Source organism: Garra rufa, chromosome 2 (assembly GCF_049309525.1).
Source record: "Garra rufa chromosome 2, GarRuf1.0, whole genome shotgun sequence".
Lineage (NCBI taxonomy): Eukaryota > Metazoa > Chordata > Actinopteri > Cypriniformes > Cyprinidae > Garra > Garra rufa.
In genome coordinates, this window is record NC_133362.1 from 33473596 (window position 1) to 33493239 (window position 19644).

The 19644-nt window shown below is 38.1% G+C and overlaps 1 protein-coding gene across 1 annotated transcript; it reads right to left on the reverse strand.

Annotated features, from left to right (window-relative positions):
• Positions 1 to 2947: 2947 nt before the first annotated feature.
• cpxm1a (carboxypeptidase X (M14 family), member 1a) lies at positions 2948 to 19214 on the reverse strand. Its single transcript, XM_073835144.1, has 13 exons — positions 18934 to 19214; positions 16835 to 16944; positions 16607 to 16746; positions 16413 to 16497; positions 15164 to 15314; positions 14398 to 14486; positions 14197 to 14320; positions 8460 to 8656; positions 8109 to 8288; positions 5978 to 6272; positions 3968 to 4107; positions 3778 to 3880; positions 2948 to 3617 (listed from the first exon to the last, which is right to left on the reverse strand). The coding sequence occupies exons 1-13, from the start codon at positions 19190 to 19192 to the stop codon at positions 3310 to 3312; spliced, it is 2181 nt and encodes a 726-aa protein (XP_073691245.1). The 5' UTR covers positions 19193 to 19214; the 3' UTR covers positions 2948 to 3309.
• Positions 19215 to 19644: the final 430 nt, after the last annotated feature.

Below are 19644 nucleotides of genomic sequence, written 5' to 3' on the forward strand. Positions count from 1 at the left end.
ATGGTAGTGTATATATAACGATTGAAAGTATGAGTTATGGAAAATGAACTGGGTTGCTTAGGAAGTGTGAAACCCACAGATCTATTGGTGTAGCATTCCATTCTGTGGTAAACAGTAACATTTATATACGTTTATATAACATTTATATACAGTACAGACCAAAAGTTTGGACACACCTTCTCATTCAAATGAATGAGAAGGTGTGTTCAAACTTTTGGTCTGTACTGTATATTTTTCTGTTTATTAAAGTTTTTACTCTACATTTGTGCAGTTTTCAGTGGGTTAGTGATATTTTTTAAATATATATAAATTAATAAATAAATATTTTTTAAATGGGTTTTTATACAAAAACTGCTTTTTTATGTAAAATTCACTTAAAAGACCCACATTTCTAACTTTAATTCATGGGGATAACATGATAATTTCACATGGTTGAGTGTAAGATTTTTGCCAATCTTTTGGAAAATCCTGTAAAAAAAAAAAAAAAAAAAAAAACTTTTACCAGTAGGTGGCTGCACTATTTGCTATTTGACCACCTGAAAGATATTTTTCACAAGTTTTTTCAGTTGAATTCATATCTACAGTACAGACCAAACGTTTGGACACACCTTCTCATTCATTTGATATATATAAACACACACACACACACACACACACACGCGCGCTATATTGCCAAAAGTATTGGGACCCTTTTAATAAACAGGTTTGACTACTTTAATAATTTGAATGAGTGCAAATCTTAATGTTTAAGCATATAATGATATTCTAGGGGATTGTGAGCTTGCCAAACATTGTCATGTTAGAATAGAAAAGAGTCCTGTCCAAACTGTTGCTATAAAATTAGAAGCTCACAATCCCATAGAATATTAATATATGCTTAAACATAAAGATCTGTATTCATGGAAATTACTAAAGTAGTCAAACCTTTTCATTAGAAGGGGGTGTCCCAATACATTTATATAGTGTATATACAAACACACACACACACACACACACACACACACACATATACAGTGTCTTGTGAACGTATTCATGCCCCTTAATTTGTTTCATGTTATATGTTGCAGCCTTGTGAAAAACTGCTTTAAATACTTTTTTCTACATCAGTCTATACTCCATACACCATAATGACAAAGCACAAAACAGGTTTGTAACAACTTTTCAAATTTAAAATTTTATATGTAATATTAGCAATAAAAAACTGAAAGGATTACATTGCATAAGTATTCATACCCTTTTCTGGGACATTTGAAATTTAAGAATTTTAGACATTTTAACTAAGCACTGAGTTGAATACTTATGCAATGTATATTTCGATGTTTTATTTTTAATAAATTTGCAAAGTTTTCACAAATCTGTTTTGTGCTTTGTCATTATACTATAATGACAAAGCACAAAACAGATTTGTGAAAACTTTGCAAATTTATTAAATATATATATTCAGTGGCGGAACGGGCTTCCATACCATATAATCATTATAGTGTATGGTATGGAAGCCCGTTCCGACACTGAATATATATATATATATATATATATATATATATATATATATAAAAAGTTATTGCGACTTATCTTACAATTCTGACATTTTTTTCTCAGAACTGCGTGATACAAACTTACAATTGCAAGATATAAAGTCAGAATTCTGAGATATAAACTCGCAATTCTGTGAACATATCAGTATTTTTTTTTCTCCTCGAGTCGGAACTTAACTTAATGACTGAACTGAAATTGCAATTGCGAGTTTATATCTCACAATTCTGAGAAAAAAGTCAGAATTGCGAGATACAAACTCGCAATTGCGAGAAAGTCAAAAAATGAAGAATTGTGAGTTTATATCTTGCAATTCTGACTATATTTCTCGCAATTGTGAGTTTATATCCCGCAATTCTGACTTAATAACTCGCAATTGTGCACTTAGTATATCTCACAGTTCTGAGAAAAAAAAGGCAGAATTGACAGTTTATATGACGCAATTGTAACAAATGTAAACTCGCAATTGCGAGTAAAAAAAGACGCAATTACCTTTTTTATTTTCTATTCAGTGGCGGAACAGCCAAAATATCTAAAAATGCTTAAATCAAGGAGGATTTTCTAGACAAGCAAAAATTATTTTGTTTTCTGGAAAAAAAAAACTCTAGTCAAAATTAAGTGAGTTTTTGTTTGGAACAAGCTAAATAATCTGCCAATGGGGTAATCAAAAGATCTTATTTCAAACAGAAAGCTAAAATATTTTGCTTACCCCACTGGCAGATTATTTTGCTTGTTTCAAGCAAAAACGTACTTAATTTTCACTTGTTTTTTTCTGCTTGTCTAGAAAATCCTCCTCGATTTAAGCATTTTTAGATCTTTTTTTGGCTGGAAACAAGACAAAATTATAATCTAAGTAAGAAAAGCATTTTTTTGCAGTGTCTTGCCACTGAATAAAAAATAAAAAAGGTAATTGCGTCATTTGTTACAACTGCGTCATATAAACTGCCAATTCTTACTTTTTTTCTCAGAAGTGTGAGAGCGAGTTATAAAGTCAGAATTGAGGGATATAAACTCACAATTGCGAGAAATAAAGCCAGAATTGCAAGATATAAACCTGCAATTCTGACTTGTTTTCTCGCAATTGCGAGTTTGTATCTTTCAATTCTTTTTTTCTCAGAATTGTGAGATTTAATCTCGTAATTGCGTGTTATAAAGTCCAGTTCCGAGAAGAAAAAAGACTGATATGTTCACAGAATTGTGAGTTTATATCTCGCAGTTCTGACTTTATAACTCGAAATTGTGAGTTAATATCTCGCAATTCGGAGAATAAAGTCAGAATTACAAGATTGTATCACACAGTTCTGAATTGTGCGATAGGTATTTTAGATTGTTTCACCATTTTCTTCCCCCAAAATAATCCTGTAGTGCTGACACCATTAATCAATAAATTAAGACAGCTGAGGAAACTAAGAGGTGCTTTCTGTAAAATCCTTTATTAGCTTTATTATAATATCACATTCTGAGTGTAGAAACCAGCTACAACCTCAGAGTCTTGCTCACATGTGAAATCTTAGAAATCTCTGTTAGCGGTAAAAAAACAAAATAAAAAACATTCAAATGTTGAACAGCAGACCAGGAATAAGATGTGTAATCACATTGGTTAAAAAACAGTATCTTTAAATCCTTCATCGACTCGACCGGCTTTGGGAATCTGTGGTCTCTTATCTTATTTTCAAAGATATAGAGCTTTTAGGAGTGTTTTGTCACTTTACAGTCCAGAATCTCAAAGTCTCTCAACTTGCAGCAGATTGGCTCATTATTTGATAAGTGAGCTGCTCACTTCTGTTTAACTTGGTTAAGACGCTGCTGTTCTCGACGGCGGTTGATAATCTTAGTGCTGGTGCGGAGTTTGCGCATTCGCATGGCTCGGATCCGCACCTGATTGTCCCGGGGGATTTTCCCACCCTTGGCCAGGATCTGTTTAAGACGATCCTGTGAGGTCTTGGTGAGCGTGAAGTCGCAGATGGTCGCTTGGGGCTCGGACCCTACAGAGCAGTGGCGGATTCGTGGGAAATAGCCTTCTGCCCACACCGTTATCTTGTATTCACCTGGATTCAACAAACGCCAATAATCGCCATCTACAGCTGCAAGCATATGAAAGAAAGAAAAACATTATTTTCAGTATTAACAACATGTAATTTGTATTCTCTCAGAATTGCAAGAAAAAAGTCAGAATTGTGATATATAGACTAAAACTAATGACCTATAATATATCAATGATACTAAAATAAAGCTGAGGTATACCAGATCTTATGTCATGATCCAGGCCGTCAACTTTAATGACAGCATCTGCAATGCCGACTCTAGTGTCCTTGTCCCTGATGACGCCTTTTATGCCTCTGTGCACCTGCGGAAACCAGAGAGAGCAGATGAAAATGGAAATGGGTTTCAGCAGGATCATTGTCCGTGTAGGACAGAGGGAAAGTGAACTGACCTGCTCCATGTACAGAAGGAGAGACTCTTTGTTGTTCTCCCATTCGACAGGAAGCTCACTGGCATGTGGGAACTTATCACAGGACAACTCTACAGTTATTTCGAAACAGTTTGTGTGGAGGTAACTGAAGTCATTCATACCTAAAAAGCAGAAATAAAATATAAGAAGCTCATCAGTATTGAAGCCTTTTATACGGGGCATTCTAGAGAATTGGTTCAAAGTCAGAGTTAGAAACAACTTATGTAGGCATGCAAATTGTATAATATCCAAGGTACACATTTCTAGTAATTGTGGAGTAAAGTTTTGGAATATTTGTCCTCTCCCAAAATTTGTCATTACCGAAACCCAGCAGTAATAATTTAATTAGAAGGGTTATATTGACCTATTAAGATTCTGCTCACATCTTCCTTGTATATACATGTTTTTTTCTATTTTATTTTAGAGGTAAATCAATAACAATTACAATTTTAACAATATTTCAAGTGTGCTTTATGAGATTTGTTGCATTTTTTATTCAATTTTTCTTTGTAAAAGGCAAAAAGTTGATCATACTTATTTCGAAGTTGAGGATTTATTAGTTGAATATACATTGAACCGAAAACTATCATAACATCTCAGCTGATAATTCAGTATACTTTATTTTTGGCAAAACATCCCATGTTTCGGTAGTGACTGCACATTTTCGGTAGCGACTGTAATGTTTTGGTAGAGACCGCGCATTACAGAATTTTAACTCGCATACTAAAAAATACTAAAATACTACAAATCTGCATAAATGTACTAAAATTTATTTTTTTTCCCCCAAATAAGGAATTAGGCATTCCCTTTTGCCACTACTGAAACAATAGGTGTGTTTCCATTACAGTTTAGTGAAAAACGTTGGCGATATTTTATAAATGTAGATTAAAAAGTATTGCGAAATGACGGTGTTTCCATTAACCAATGTTATGAGACTAAATCGTATTTTTTTGACTATATTTAATCGACTGTGACCTATAAATGCGAAAAAAACGTTTCCTTTGCTGTTTTGCGATATATTCCTTTTTCGAATTGCCTAAAAACCACCCCATGCGAGCGTAAGCCTTTTTTGTGATATATGGGAGTTTTTGCGCAATTGACGTGTTTCCATTAGATGTATTTTCAATTCGCAATTTCAATTTGCGCAATTTAAAGGGTAATGGAAATGCAACTAATGATGACATATTTTGGGTGTGACTGTTACGGTAGTGACAAATTTAGATACTTCTGAACCTAGCTCAAAGATGCTAATCAGCGCATGGTTAGCTAGCGCAGTTCTAAACAGTTGTACACAAACTTTAAAGTTACACACAGATTTTTAGACTTTTGAACACATTTACCTTAAAATGATTGGACCTATCTACTCACACCTTGTAGCTATGAGAGAGAGGGACACAAATATATATTTTCTGATCATAAATGTAGGGGTGTAGTTAAAATCAGTCTCAGCCAATAGACTAAAACATACACTATTTCGGTAGTGAGATTAAAATGCGGGACACATTTTTTAAATAAAGCTTCCTAATTTACAAAGAAAATATAAAATAAATATATATATATATTTTTAACTTTACTTTTTTAAGAAATCAAAAAGATATTTTAGGGGTTAAGGTTTGGGACAGCCACCTCCCAATTGAAAGTACCCACTAAATTATGATTTTATATATATATTAAGCGTACTGGTATTTTAAATAATATTGTGGGTTTCAAAAGATAATAAAAGGATCTTTGTAAACATACGATTTGAATGCTTTTTAAATGTGTTTTTTGATGGTGGGACAGCGGTTTACACCAATTCCTTAGAATGGCCCATATAAGAATCATTTTATTAAGACTGCCATTTAAAAATGAAATGAAGGAAGGAATTATAAGTGTATTCATTATAAAAAATACATCTTAAAACTTTTTTTAGAAAGTTTTCTTTCCCAATTTAATAAAGTTGTATAAACTGAAGTTACACATTTTGTGCACGCGTGTTAGTTTTTTACTCACTCCCTGGTACAGTGTGCCAGTCCCCTCCATTGATGATGTTGTTGTGCTGCTGGAAGTCTTCATAGTGACAGATCCTCCGCTCTGGGTTTGCCATCGCCAGATTGGTGGACGCATAGACGGCAGCCAACCAACGGAAGAAATCGTTGTCTGCGGTGGGCGTGTCCTGGCGAGGGACCCAATCTTTTGTGCAGTCGAAAGGGTAAGTGATCACCAGTTCTCCCCCGTGCAGATTAGCACTCAGTACAAATGGGATATCCTGCATCCAGTTGATTACAGCACGTGTCTCTGGAGCAACCTTAAACATAAATTTGGGCAAAAAATATATATATATTATATGTGACCCTGGACCACAAAACCAGTCTTAAGTCGCTGGGGTATATTTGTAGCAATAGCCAAAAATACATTGTATGGGTCAAAATTATTGATTTTTCTTTTATGCCAAAAATCATTAGGAAATTAAGTAAAGATCATGTTCCATGAAGATTTTTTGTAAAATTCCTACTATAAATATATCAAAATGTAATTTTTGATTAGTAATATGCATTGTTAAGAACTTAATTTAGACAACTTTAAAGGTGATTTTCTCAGTATTTTGATTTTTTTGCACCCTCAGATTCCAGATTTTCAAATAGTTGTATCTCGGCCAAATATTGTCCTATCCTAACAAACCATACATTAATAGGAAGCTTATTTATTGAGCTTTCATATGATGTATGTATCTCAGTTTTGTCAAATTTAACCTTATGACTGGTTTTGTGGTCCAGGGTCACATATACCAGGGTTATACCAGGGTTATTATAGTTAGCTAAAACTAAAATTAAACATAAAACTATTTTTTCATTACTTGAAATAAAACTTTAACTTTTTGTGACCATGGACCACAAAACCAGTCATAAGGGTCAATTTTTTTTAAATTGAGATTTATATGTCATCTGAAAGCTGAATAAATAAGCTTTCCATTGATTGATGGTTTGTTAGGATAGGACTAATATTTGGCAACTATTTAAAAATTTGGAGTCTGAGGGTGCAAAAAAAATTAAATATTGAGAAAAATCGCAAATTGTTTTTGGGATTTGTGACCTTTTAAAGTTGTTCAAATGAACTTTTTGATATATTTATGGTAGAAAATTTACAAAATGTCTTCATGGAACATATGGCATATGGCATAATAAAATCGATAATTTTGACCCATACAATTTATTGTTGGCTACTTATGACTGGTTTGATGGTCACATATGTAACATACGCTACACAAAAACACAGAACTCTGTGGCCCAAATGCTATCTCAGGATCTGTTTTATTGGGGGGGGGGGGGGGGGGTCTAGTCTAGTCTAGGATTTTGGTCTGGGTCTTGTTTCAATGCGAGTCCGGCCCCTGTAGCCCCTCCCCCAAGCACAAAAGTGAAATTTTGCTTATAATAACCTCATAATCCACAGAAAACAATTCCAGGTTTGTGTTCTTCTATTATTACATTTCTTCATATTTGAGTTTGCATCTATCATCTTTCTGTGAATTTCATTTCTAATCTGTTTTCTGCTCTTTCACGGCTGTGTGTTTTCTATCAGAGGCCCCGGCACAGGGAGCTTCAGCTTACAGGAAGTGCTCACATTCTTTAGATCTGCTTGGCCCTGATTCCCCCATGCATAATGTATCCTCATCTGTACAGCAAAGACTAACAGACTATTGAAAAGTTGAATTAATCCGACCCTAAATATTGACTTTCGCTGTGCGTCCAAATAAAACAAACAGTATGAGGGCACATAAAAAATACTGAAAGAGCTCAAAGCTCTGCTGTTTTCTTAGTCTAACAAGAGGAATTCCTTTGCTTATCTAAAAAAGAACCATTTTGACTGTTCTGACAAAAATATAAGCTCTTTTTCAGTGTTTTATAAGTACACATACTGTATTCTAAGAAAGTGCCAAGTATGGAAGCTTGTTTTTGCCATGGGATAAAAAAATGAAAAGATAATTACAACTTTTTATCTCACAATTCTGTCTATTTTCTCGCAATTCTGAGTTTGTATCTTGCAACTGGACTTCTTTCTTTAGAATTGTGAGATAAAAGTAAAAAACAATTTAATAGCAGAAAAAGTCTTCCATAGCAAAGCATGGATGACAAGTCATACTTACTAATGCTTCGGTTGAGGTGTAGTACTCTGGCATGGGAATGTAATGGTTGCTCACTCTCTTCTGGCCCATAGCCATCTCTTGAGCGTCCCACATGATGGTATTGAGGTCAGGAAAGTTATGGTTCATGTCAATGCCTTCAAAATTGTAGCGTCCAAGAGCCCACCCAGAGAGTTCTGATCCCTGTTTAAACCAACAGATGAGCAAACGTAAATACTAGAGTACATGACAGTGATCACAATATAGTTAAACATAATGTATAATCTTAAATATCTATAATAATAATAAAAACCACCTATAACTTCTACATTGAAATCAATGTTTTTCTTACATCACTGTTTCGTCTGGTCTTACCTTCTCATAGGCTTGCTCATATCCGTCTGGGTTCATAGATGGCAACAAGTGGATGCGTGTGTCCTTCACCAGCTGTATGATACGCTGATTGCCTCGGTTGTATTCATGACAGATGTACTGCATAAGATTTAGCAAGAGCTCCCGGCCTAAAACTTCATTCCCATGCATCCCGGCAACATAGCGAAACTCTGGCTCACCTATGGGCAAACAGTGTTATCATAAAGAGTAAATGCACTCAAATAAATATTTTTTGAACTAAATTTGAATTGCACATCATTTTCTTTATCCATTTGGATTACATAGTTTTAACATAAACAAACTAATAACCTTACTGTGATGTACAGTCAAACTAAAAATTACTCAGACACCAGATATAATTTTTGATATTTTTTTACAAGTGGGTGCAGGACACTATAGTTCTGTCATGTAAATGAGGATAGCAAAATAAAGTAAACTGTGACATATTATACCCCAAAATTCTTCATACAGTAGACTACCAGTAAAATTGATAAAAATCTGGGACCAAAAATTAGATTTGATACTTTGACCTGACCATGTTTTGTTACATACCTTTCTGTCATGATCCTGCCCTGACAGCCCTGTCTGTCTTGTCTTTGTTTAATGTTTCCTTGTTTGTATTGTGTGTCAGCACATGGCTGTGTCTTTGTTTATGTCTGCCATGTGCTCCTGTTGCCCCACCTCCTTGTTTCCCTTTTCCACGCCCTCTTGTTTAGTCCTCGTTTGTTTGAGTGTCGTCACCTGTTCTTCTCGTTTGTCTAATTGTACTCACCTGATCCTCATGTCATTTCCTCCCTTTATATTGTGCTCTTTCCCTCTTGTCTTTGCTGGTTCGTTTTGTGAGTTTGTGTATTCTAATCTTTGAGATTTTTCGGTCCCGTCCTAGATAACTCTCAGTGTTTTTTCCCCTTTAGTCTAGTTTAGTTTTTTTTTCTTCTGAGCCCTAGTTTTTGCCTTTCCCGTTCTAGTCTTTTTGATAATCTTTATTTTTGTTTTACCTAGCTCTTCTGGTCTCTTGTTTAAATTCTAGTTTACATTTATTTACTTTTATTCTTTTGATTTGTTTTCTCTAGTCTTTTTGATATCTTTATTTTTTGTTTTACCTAGTTCTTCTGGTCTTTTGTTTTAATTCTATTTTTTCCCTTTTGTTGTTGTTTTGATTTTTCTAGTCCGTTATTACCTTATTGTTTACCTAGCTCTCCCCCGTCTTAGTTTTTTAAGCTTTTCTTTTGTGTGCCTGTCTTTGTCGTCTTGTCTTTTGTGTGTTTGTCTGTCCTGCTCGGCCTCCTGAATTCCCCCTGGTTGCTGCTCCCGGCCGCCCGGATTCTCTTCGGGGTTGCACCTGCCTCTCCATCCACATCCTGCCTGTCTTCCCTAGTCGTGTGTTCCCAGGCCCGTGTGTGCGACTGTCTGCCCTTCCTCTTGTTTGCCCTGTCCAGTCAATAAACTGTCAAACTGTTCATTCTGCGTTTGGGTCCTCACTTACCAAATCTTGACAGAACGAACCAGCCCCTCGAGGACCCAGCAGAATGAGCGTTAAGTTTGTGCCACCAGCCACTGAAGAGGAGAGACTGGCACTTCGGCGGGCGGTGTCTGCGCTTCGTCAGCAGGGCCAGGATCCACGGTCTTATGCCCAGTTTTTCTGGTCCATGGCAAGGGGTCTTGAGTATGATGATGCAGCCCTGAAGGGGACCTTCAACCTCACCTTAGACGACCCCTTACCACTATGGGAGATGGAGCACCTTCAAATTCTGGACTTCTGGGGGTTCTCAAATTATCTGTACCACCGCCAGCACTGGCAGAACCATACTCCTCAAGAGGATATTCTCAATGACCAGCCTGCCCTTCTTTCCCCTCCGAGTCAAGTCCACCATCATCTTCTGACTCCCACAAGAATACGGAGGGATCGTAGGAAGAGGGCGGCTCGATCTGCTGCGTCTGCCAGTGAGTCCGCTCCAGTGTCTGCTCCAGCCCCTGAGTCCGCTCCAGTGTCTGCTCCAGCCCCTGAGTCCGCTCCAGTGTCTGCTCCAGCCCCTGAGTCCGCTCCAGTGTCTGCTCCAGCCCCTGAGTCCGCTCCAGTGTCTGCTCCAGCCCCTGAGTCCGCTCCAGTGTCTGCTCCAGCCCCTGAGTCCGCTCCAGTGTCTGCTCCAGCCCCTGAGTCCGCTCCAGTGTCTGCTCCAGCCCCTGAGTCCGCTCCAGTGTCGGCTCCAGCCCCTGAGTCCGCTCCAGTGTCGGCTCCAGCCCCTGAGTCCGCTCCAGTGTCGGCTCCAGCCCCTGAGTCCGCTCCAGTGTCGGCTCCAGCCCCTGAGTCCGCTCCAGTGTCGGCTCCAGCCCCTGAGTCCGCTCCAGTGTCGGCTCCAGCCCCTGAGTCCGCTCCAGTGTCGGCTCCAGCCCCTGAGTCCGCTCCAGTGTCGGCTCCAGCCCCTGAGTCCGCTCCAGTGTCGGCTCCAGCCCCTGAGTCCGCTCCAGTGTCGGCTCCGAAGTGTAAGCAGAGAAGGAAGAGGGCAGCCCAGAAAACTGCCTTAGTCTCTGAGTCTCCCGAGCCTGCTCAAGTCATGCCGGAGTCTGCCAAGTCCATCCCAGTCGTTCCAGAACCGGTCAAGCCCATTGCTATCAATCCTGATCCAGCTAAAACCACTCCAGTCATTCCAGAGCTGGCCAAACACACTGCCACGCTTCCTGAGCCCAGTCAGGACACTGCCACGCTTCCCGAGGCAGGTCAGGATGCAGCCTCTCCTCCTGAGCACAGTCAGGTCACAGCTGTTCCTTCGGGGTCAGGTCACATCTCACCCGAGCGTCCTGAGTCGGCTCCCAAGAGGGCCACCGATCCTGAGTCCCCGGCCAAGACGGCAGTCAATCCCGAATCCCCGGCCAAGATGGCCGCCAACTCTGAGCCCCCGGCCAAAGAGGCCGCCGTTCCTGAGTTCCCGGCCAGGATGGCCGTCGATCCCGAATCCCCGGCCAAAGAGGCCGCCGTTCCTGAGTCCCCGGCCAGGATGGCCGTTGATCCCGTATCCCCGGCCAAGATGGCCGTTAATTCTGAGCCCCCGGCCAAAGAGGCCGCTGTTCCCGAGTTCCCGGCCAGGATGGCCGTTGATCCTGTATCCCCGGCCAAGATGGCCGCCGATCCCAAGTCCCCGGCCAAGATGGCCGCCAATCCCGAATCCCCGGCCAGGATGGCCGTTGATCCTGTATCCCCGGCCAAGAGGGCCGCCGATTCCGAGTCCCCGGCCAAGATGGCCGCCAACTCTGAGCCCCCGGCCAAAGAGGCCGCCGTCCCTGAGTTCCTGGCCAGGATGGCCGTTGATCCTGTATCCCCGGCCAAAGAGGCCGCCGTCCCTGAGTTCTCGGCCAAGATGGCCGCCAATCCTGAGTTTCCGGCCAAGATGGCCGCCGTTCCCGAGTCCCCGGATTCATCACCTAAACCAGTTCCAGTAGCCCTGGAGGGCTTCCGGAATTTGACTCTCAAGCCAAGTCCCAAGCTCCCTCAAATCAAGAGCACCCACAGACCTAGAGGGGCTTCTAGAGGTTTTCCTGGCCCTCCCATCCCACCCCCTGTGTTTCCTGGACCTAGTGGGCCTTTAAGGTGGCCTCCCCCCTCCTCTGTCCCAAGCCAACCCCCTGGACTTTTCCTTCCCCCTCCTTTTCCTCCAAGTTCCCCTGGCTACTCTGGGTTTCCCAACCCGCCACCCCACCCACCCTCCCAGTTTATACCCCCTTGGCCGTTGCCCATTATGGACGCCTGGAGGCGTCCGTCAGGGGGAGGGTACTGTCATGATCCTGCCCTGACAGCCCTGTCTGTCTTGTCTTTGTTTAATGTTTCCTTGTTTGTATTGTGTGTCAGCACATGGCTGTGTCTTTGTTTATGTCTGCCATGTGCTCCTGTTGCCCCACCTCCTTGTTTCCCTTTTCCACGCCCTCTTGTTTAGTCCTCGTTTGTTTGAGTGTCGTCACCTGTTCTTCTCGTTTGTCTAATTGTACTCACCTGATCCTCATGTCATTTCCTCCCTTTATATTGTGCTCTTTCCCTCTTGTCTTTGCTGGTTCGTTTTGTGAGTTTGTGTATTCTAATCTTTGAGATTTTTCGGTCCCGTCCTAGATAACTCTCAGTGTTTTTTCCCCTTTAGTCTAGTTTAGTTTTTTTTTCTTCTGAGCCCTAGTTTTTGCCTTTCCCGTTCTAGTCTTTTTGATAATCTTTATTTTTGTTTTACCTAGCTCTTCTGGTCTCTTGTTTAAATTCTAGTTTACATTTATTTACTTTTATTCTTTTGATTTGTTTTCTCTAGTCTTTTTGATATCTTTATTTTTTGTTTTACCTAGTTCTTCTGGTCTTTTGTTTTAATTCTATTTTTTCCCTTTTGTTGTTTTGATTTTTCTAGTCCGTTATTACCTTATTGTTTACCTAGCTCTCCCCCGTCTTAGTTTTTTAAGCTTTTCTTTTGTGTGCCTGTCTTTGTCGTCTTGTCTTTTGTGTGTTTGTCTGTCCTGCTCGGCCTCCTGAATTCCCCCTGGTTGCTGCTCCCGGCCGCCCGGATTCTCTTCGGGGTTGCACCTGCCTCTCCATCTACATCCTGTCTTCCCTAGTCGTGTGTTCCCAGGCCCGTGTGTGCGACTGTCTGCCCTTCCTCTTGTTTGCCCTGTCCAGTCAATAAACTGTCAAACTGTTCATTCTGCGTTTGGGTCCTCACTTGCCAAATCTTGACACCTTTCTATCAAAGTTATCTGATATTATTAAGATGGATTTGATCTGACACAGTTTAACTCTGAGTTCTTGACATATGTTATTACCATTTTCTAAACTATAGCAAATAAACTGTGATAAAGTGGAAATGTTGAAGGTGTCTGAATAAATTTTGGTTTGACTGCATATTTATCAGTCATACATGAATAAAACGGGTAAAATTTCTGCAATAGTACTAAATAACTGAATTTATTTTAAATACACAATAACCAGCTTTATATATTTATCAACCATAGTTTCATATATTTTAAGTAATTGAATACTGCTTGTTCCACATCTATCCACATCTATTTTTAACATGTTCTTACTTTTTAACTGAATAAATATAAGTGTTTTCACAATGAACAGACGTATGCTGATTCTAAGCAGTTTGAATAGTTGATAGTTAATAAACTATGCCATGATTAAGTACAGAAATGTGACCTCTTTAAATGATATACACCTGACAAATATATATCACATTAAGTGATTAGTTTGTGTATGTTAAAACTGTAATTCAAGCTAATTGAAATGTTATATGTAATGTAAATCCATCAAATTAGAGATAAACATTTAGTTGCGTGTGTGCTGCATTTCTGAGTTCAACAGCAGTCCAAAAAAATCAGGTCAGGGCTAGATTTTGTTTTGTTGATAGTGTCATGAAAAATGACCATTTTGATTGGAACATTTTCTACCCTCACAGAGAGATTAGAGTCGTCAAACGGCTACAATGTGCTTTTGGTAAGTCCCCAACTAAATTTGATCAATGGTGGAATGTTTATTCTGGCCAAATCAGTGATGAAAAGCAGATGTGTGACAACAACATGTTACATAAAGGTATAATGAATGAGCAAAACTGAGCCTAAAAGCAAAGAAAATATCATCTATTATCTGTGTTAAGGAAAAACTAGGACGAAAAAAACGAATTCCCTGGAAAACCTTCAGTGAAACACCAAATTATGTGTGTGGTCGTATTAGATTAGGTACTAGAACACTTACCAAGCTCATGCTTTCCTGGGTTGTCGGATATTTCCATAACATAAAGCTTCAGTCCAGTGTAGCTCCTCCCAATCGTGTAGATCCGTGTGATATTTGGACATTTGTCATTCACAGCCTTCATTAACTAGAGAAAGAGTGACGTGGGTCAGTTCACTTACAATAATAAACAGGATTAAGATGTAGGTCAAAAATCACTCTAACCTTTCTCATCTCATTGTAATTATGGTGTCTGAAGTCAAGGTCATCTAAGGATCTGCTCTCAGCCTCAGAAAAATGTGGGCTGTCAGGATCTACAAATATAAACAAGTTTTGTCAAAGTGCATTTTGAACTATTCAATAATTTAAAACTGCAACATGTTGTAAGATCTTCAATAGAGCTCGACTGACGTGTTGAGGTTTTTGGCTCACTTGAGTAGATAATTCAAAGGTTTTGTAAAGGAAAAATTGAAGTAATACACTGCCGTCAGTTTTTTTGGGTCAGTTTTGAAAAAAAAAAATTAAACTTGTATTCAGCAAGAATGCATTAAATTGTTCAAAAGTGACAGTAAAGATATTTATAATGTCACAAAAGATTTCTATTTCAAATAAATGCTGTTTTTAACATTGATAATAATAATAAATGTGGCTTGAGCAGCAAATCAGCATATTAGAATGATTTTTGAATGTGACACAGAAGACTTCAGCTTTGCATCACAAGAATAAATTGCATTTTAAAAATACATCAAAATAGAAAACTGTTCATTTAAAACTGTTTTTACCGTTTTAATCACATAAATACAGCTTTAAATTATGCTGAGCATAAGAGACTTCTTTCAAAAACATAAAAACTACCTATAAATGGTAGTGTATGCAACAGAAATAGGATCATGTTTTCATATTCAAAATGCTGATTCAAATAAAAAAGACCCAAAAAAAGAAGTTTCCATATGACCTAAATATTTCAAAGTACAGTAGTGTAATTTCAAACCTGGCATTGGGCAGCCCAGCACTTCAGCGCGGAGGCAAATGGTGCCATTGCTAAACCAGGTCTGTGGGTTAATGCGAATGTACTGTGCCACTGAGGGTTCAGGAAACAGAGCCAAAACCGGCGTCTCCAAATCTTGATTTCCGACAAACACCTGCACAGAGATTGTCAGATTAAGTGAGACAAAATAGTACACACATAGAACAGAAAAAAAACAGTAAGACACATATAAAAAAGGAGTAGAAATTTACAAATAATGTACTTACAAGATGTTCATGTCTTTCTTACTTCAGTCGTAAGGAAATTATGTTTTTTGAGTAAAACATTTTAAGATTTCTCCCCATATAATGGACTTCTATGGTGCCCCTGAGTTTGAACTTCCAAAATGCAGTTTCAAAGAGCTCTAAACGATCACAGCTGAAGAAGAAGGGTCTTATCTAGCAAAACGATGGGTTATAAAAACAAAACAAAAAACTATTTATATACATTTTAACCGCAAATGCTCGTCTTGTCTAGCTTGGCAAGGCGAGCGTTTGAGATTAAAAAGTATATAAGTTGTAAATGTTTACAGAAAATAAGAGATCGTTTCGCTAGATAAGACCCTTCTTCCTCGGCTGGGATCATTTAGAGCCCTTTGAAGCTGCATTTAAACTGCATTTTGGAAGTTCAAACTCGGGGGCACCATAGAAGTCCATTATATGGAGAGAAATCCTGAAATGTTTTACTCGAAAAACACTATTTCTGAAGAAAAAAAGACATGAACATCTTGGATGACAAGGGGGTGAGTACATTATCTGTAAATTTTTGTTCTGAAAGTGAACTACTCCTTTAAGTAGCACGGGTATATTTGTAGCAGTATGGGTCAAAATTACAGATTTTTCTTTCATGCCAAAAATTATTAGGATATTAAGTACAGATCATGTACAATGAAGATATTTTGTAAATTCCCTATCGTAAATATATCAAAACGTAATTTTTCAATAGTAATATGCATTGCTAAGAATGTCATTAGCACAACTTTAAAGGAGATTTTTTTCATTTTTTTTTTTTGCACCCTCAGATTTTAAAATAGTCGTATCCTTGAAAAATACTGGTTTTGTGGTCCAGGGTCACATGTAGGAAAATGTACATGTACAAATGATAGGCTTTAAAGATTTAAATGCTCTTAAGTCATGTTTTAACCTCAGGGAAACTCCATGATGCAGAGCTGACAAAAGTAGGTTAGTGTTACTTAGAAAACTCATAAACTTACAGCCTCCTCTGATCCATTCATGCAGGGCTGCCAGACCGATGAGTCATTACTGAACTGCACCTTATATGTGCGGACCCAGTTCAAGCTACACACACGAATAAACACAAACACAATTTTGGCAAAATGATTATAATGAAAATGTAGAAACTGAATGTAATGAAAAAAGAATTATAATAAAAGAATGACACACTGACCTCCAGATAGAGTTTCTGCCCTGGAGGATGACGCCGGTAAAAAGTGTCGGTCTGAGAGCATTCACCTGGAACCACTGTTCCTGATCCTTCACCCCAGCACACCACGCTCCGTCATACTCATCATCATCCTCCAGACCAGACTACAAACAATACACATATGCAAATTCACAACATACTACATCAAATCTACCTTCAAACTCTTCTTAAACAAACACACAGTGGGCTGACCTGAATGTTGAGGCGCCCTCTGTGAGGACCAACCCCAACACTTAAATACGAGGATGACTCCAACTGATCATCAGAGACTTTGAGAGACTCCAAACCCAGCGGTGGACAATCTGATAGATGGAGATTGAGACAAACAAATGTAAGATTGATAAACAGTTACTTATTGCACCAGGGCAGAGCCTGAGAATGTTTAGAAGAAAGATAACATTAAATGTGGTGTAATGAATCACATAGCAGTTCACTCTTATTTGTGGCTCTGCACCAGTTATTTGTAGCAATAGCCAAAAATACATTCTATTAGTCAAAATGACCGATTTTTCTTTTATGCCAAAAATCCATTGGGATTTTAAGTAAAGATCATGTTCCATGAAGATATTTAGTAAATTTCCAACCCTAATTATATCAAAACGTTTGATTAGTAATGCATTGCTAGGAACTTTAAAGAAAATTTTCTCAATTTTTTTTTTTTTTTTGCACCCTCAGATTCCAGATTTTCAAATAGTTTTATATCTCGGCCAAATATTGTCCTAACAAACCATACATTTATGGAAAGCTTATTTATTCAGCTTTCAGATTATGAAATCTCAATTTCGAAAAATCTACTTTTATGACTGGTTTTGTGGTCCAAGTGTAGTGAACCATAATTCTCTCTCTCCAAAGGGTTTCATATGGTACTCTTCTGAAATTACTTCAAGAAGTAAACATCTTCTGGTGGGAACGCAGGAATGCTGAGCCTACAAATGTCCCATAGAATCACTGTTATTGCTTAAATCAAAGGCTGGTGAATCAGCATCATGGTTGTTGCTTAAGCATTCCTGTTTTCCCACAATATCTTGACCTGATTTCCCATTAAGCATCCAGCCTGATATTAAACAGATGTTATCGGAATAAAAAACTTTTGCAACACAAAAAGTAAGAAGTTATGCAATGTACATTATGCATATTTACATGCAATTGATTCTTAATACTGTGTTGTTACCTGAATGATCCACAGCTGTTTTATTTTGTTTTGTGTTCATGAGTGCCTTGTTTGTTCTAAGCAGTTAAACTGCCCACTGTTCTTCAGAAAAGTCCTTCAGGTCTTACAATTTCTTAGGTTTTTCAGCATTTTTGTCTATTTGAACCCTTTCCAACAATGACTATATGATTTTGAGATCCATCTGTTCACATAGAGGACAACTGAGGGACTCATATGCAACTATTACAGAAGGTTCAAACGCTCACTGATGCTTCAGAAGGAAAACCCATGCATTAAGAGCCGAGGGTGAAACCTTTTGAACAGAATGAAGATGTGTAATTTTTTCTTATTTTGCCTAAATATCATATTTTTTCATTTAGTACTGCCCTTCAAGAAGCTACAGAAGATACATGTTTCCCAGAAGACAAAATAAGTGAAATTTACCCTGATCTTCAAATTCAAAAAGTAAATGCATGTTTCCTTCTGGAGCATCAGTAAGCATTTGAACCTTCTGTAATAGTTGTGTTTGAGTCCCTCAGTTGTCCTCAATGTGGAAATATAAAGCTCAAAATGATACAGTCATTGTTGGAAAGGGTTCAAATACACAAAAATGCTGAAAAACCAAAGAATTTGTGGGACCTTAAGGATTTGTCTGAAGAAAAGTGGCCAGTTTAACTGCTCAGGACAAACAAGAGACTCATGAAAAACTATCACAAAAAAAAAAAGAAAAAAAAGTATGTATATGTAAACGTCTTTTATGTGAAATATCTTATTCAGGTCAGTACTAAATAAAAAATAACACGCATTTTGCATGATTCCTCTTTTTTTTAAATAAAATAATGTATGCAAACGTCTGGCCTCAACTATACTAATATATACTAACACTACTATGTAAACACTAGTGAAATTGCAATAAATAGATAAATAAATAGGTAAAGAAAAAAAAAGTCATACAGAATGTTGTGAAGAATGCTGACCACCGACCACCGGGAAAAAAAATGAGACAGTTCCACATAAAAAAATTCCCTTATAATAGAAAAAAAAAATCACTTATAATAGATCAGAGTTATTTGTAAGGCATGCTAAAACTTTGTACCATACAGGACATTTAAAGAAAACTGTTCAAAATTCATGAACTCGCCTGGTTTTGCTCCATGGGTCTCTTTGTTCATCTGTTCTCCATCTTTAGTGGTATTCTTCTGCGCCTGAGTGTGGTTTTCAGCGGGTTTTGCGGTCTCCAAACGTTCAGTAACATTGCCAGCCAGATTTAATGTTGACTTTATGTCATTAGATTGAGATTTGGTAACATTATTACTTACTGTCTGATTTTCAGATGAAATACAGGCATGTGCAATGCAAAGTATTATTGCAGCACAAACGTGTACTCTTTGCAAAGGCATTTTCCTTCTTCAATAACCTATATTCGTGTCCAAGCCTCCAAGCACAATTTAAAAGCCTGATATTGGAAGAACGCCCCGTAACATAATACCAGACCGCTGCCACTACCGTATATTGTAGAATAGACGCCATGCGGACTGTGATAGTGCTGTCAAGAGAAGTTTTAACCCTATGCGCAGGGTCAGAAATTAACTTTTCTACTAAGGGCCAATATTAGCCCCCTGGAATTTATTTCCAGGGGCATTTTTTAAATTCATGAGAGCAATTTTTAAAATCACCTTTTTATTATAATCATCATACTATGTTGTCTTTAATGTCAAATACTACTTTAATCAATATTTTAAACTTGTCAATAGACTATGTAAAAGGGTTTCATAGCGTTGCAATATTATTACAAAAAATCATTATTGTAAATTATTCCTCTTTATGTTGTAATAATGATTATTAATATCGA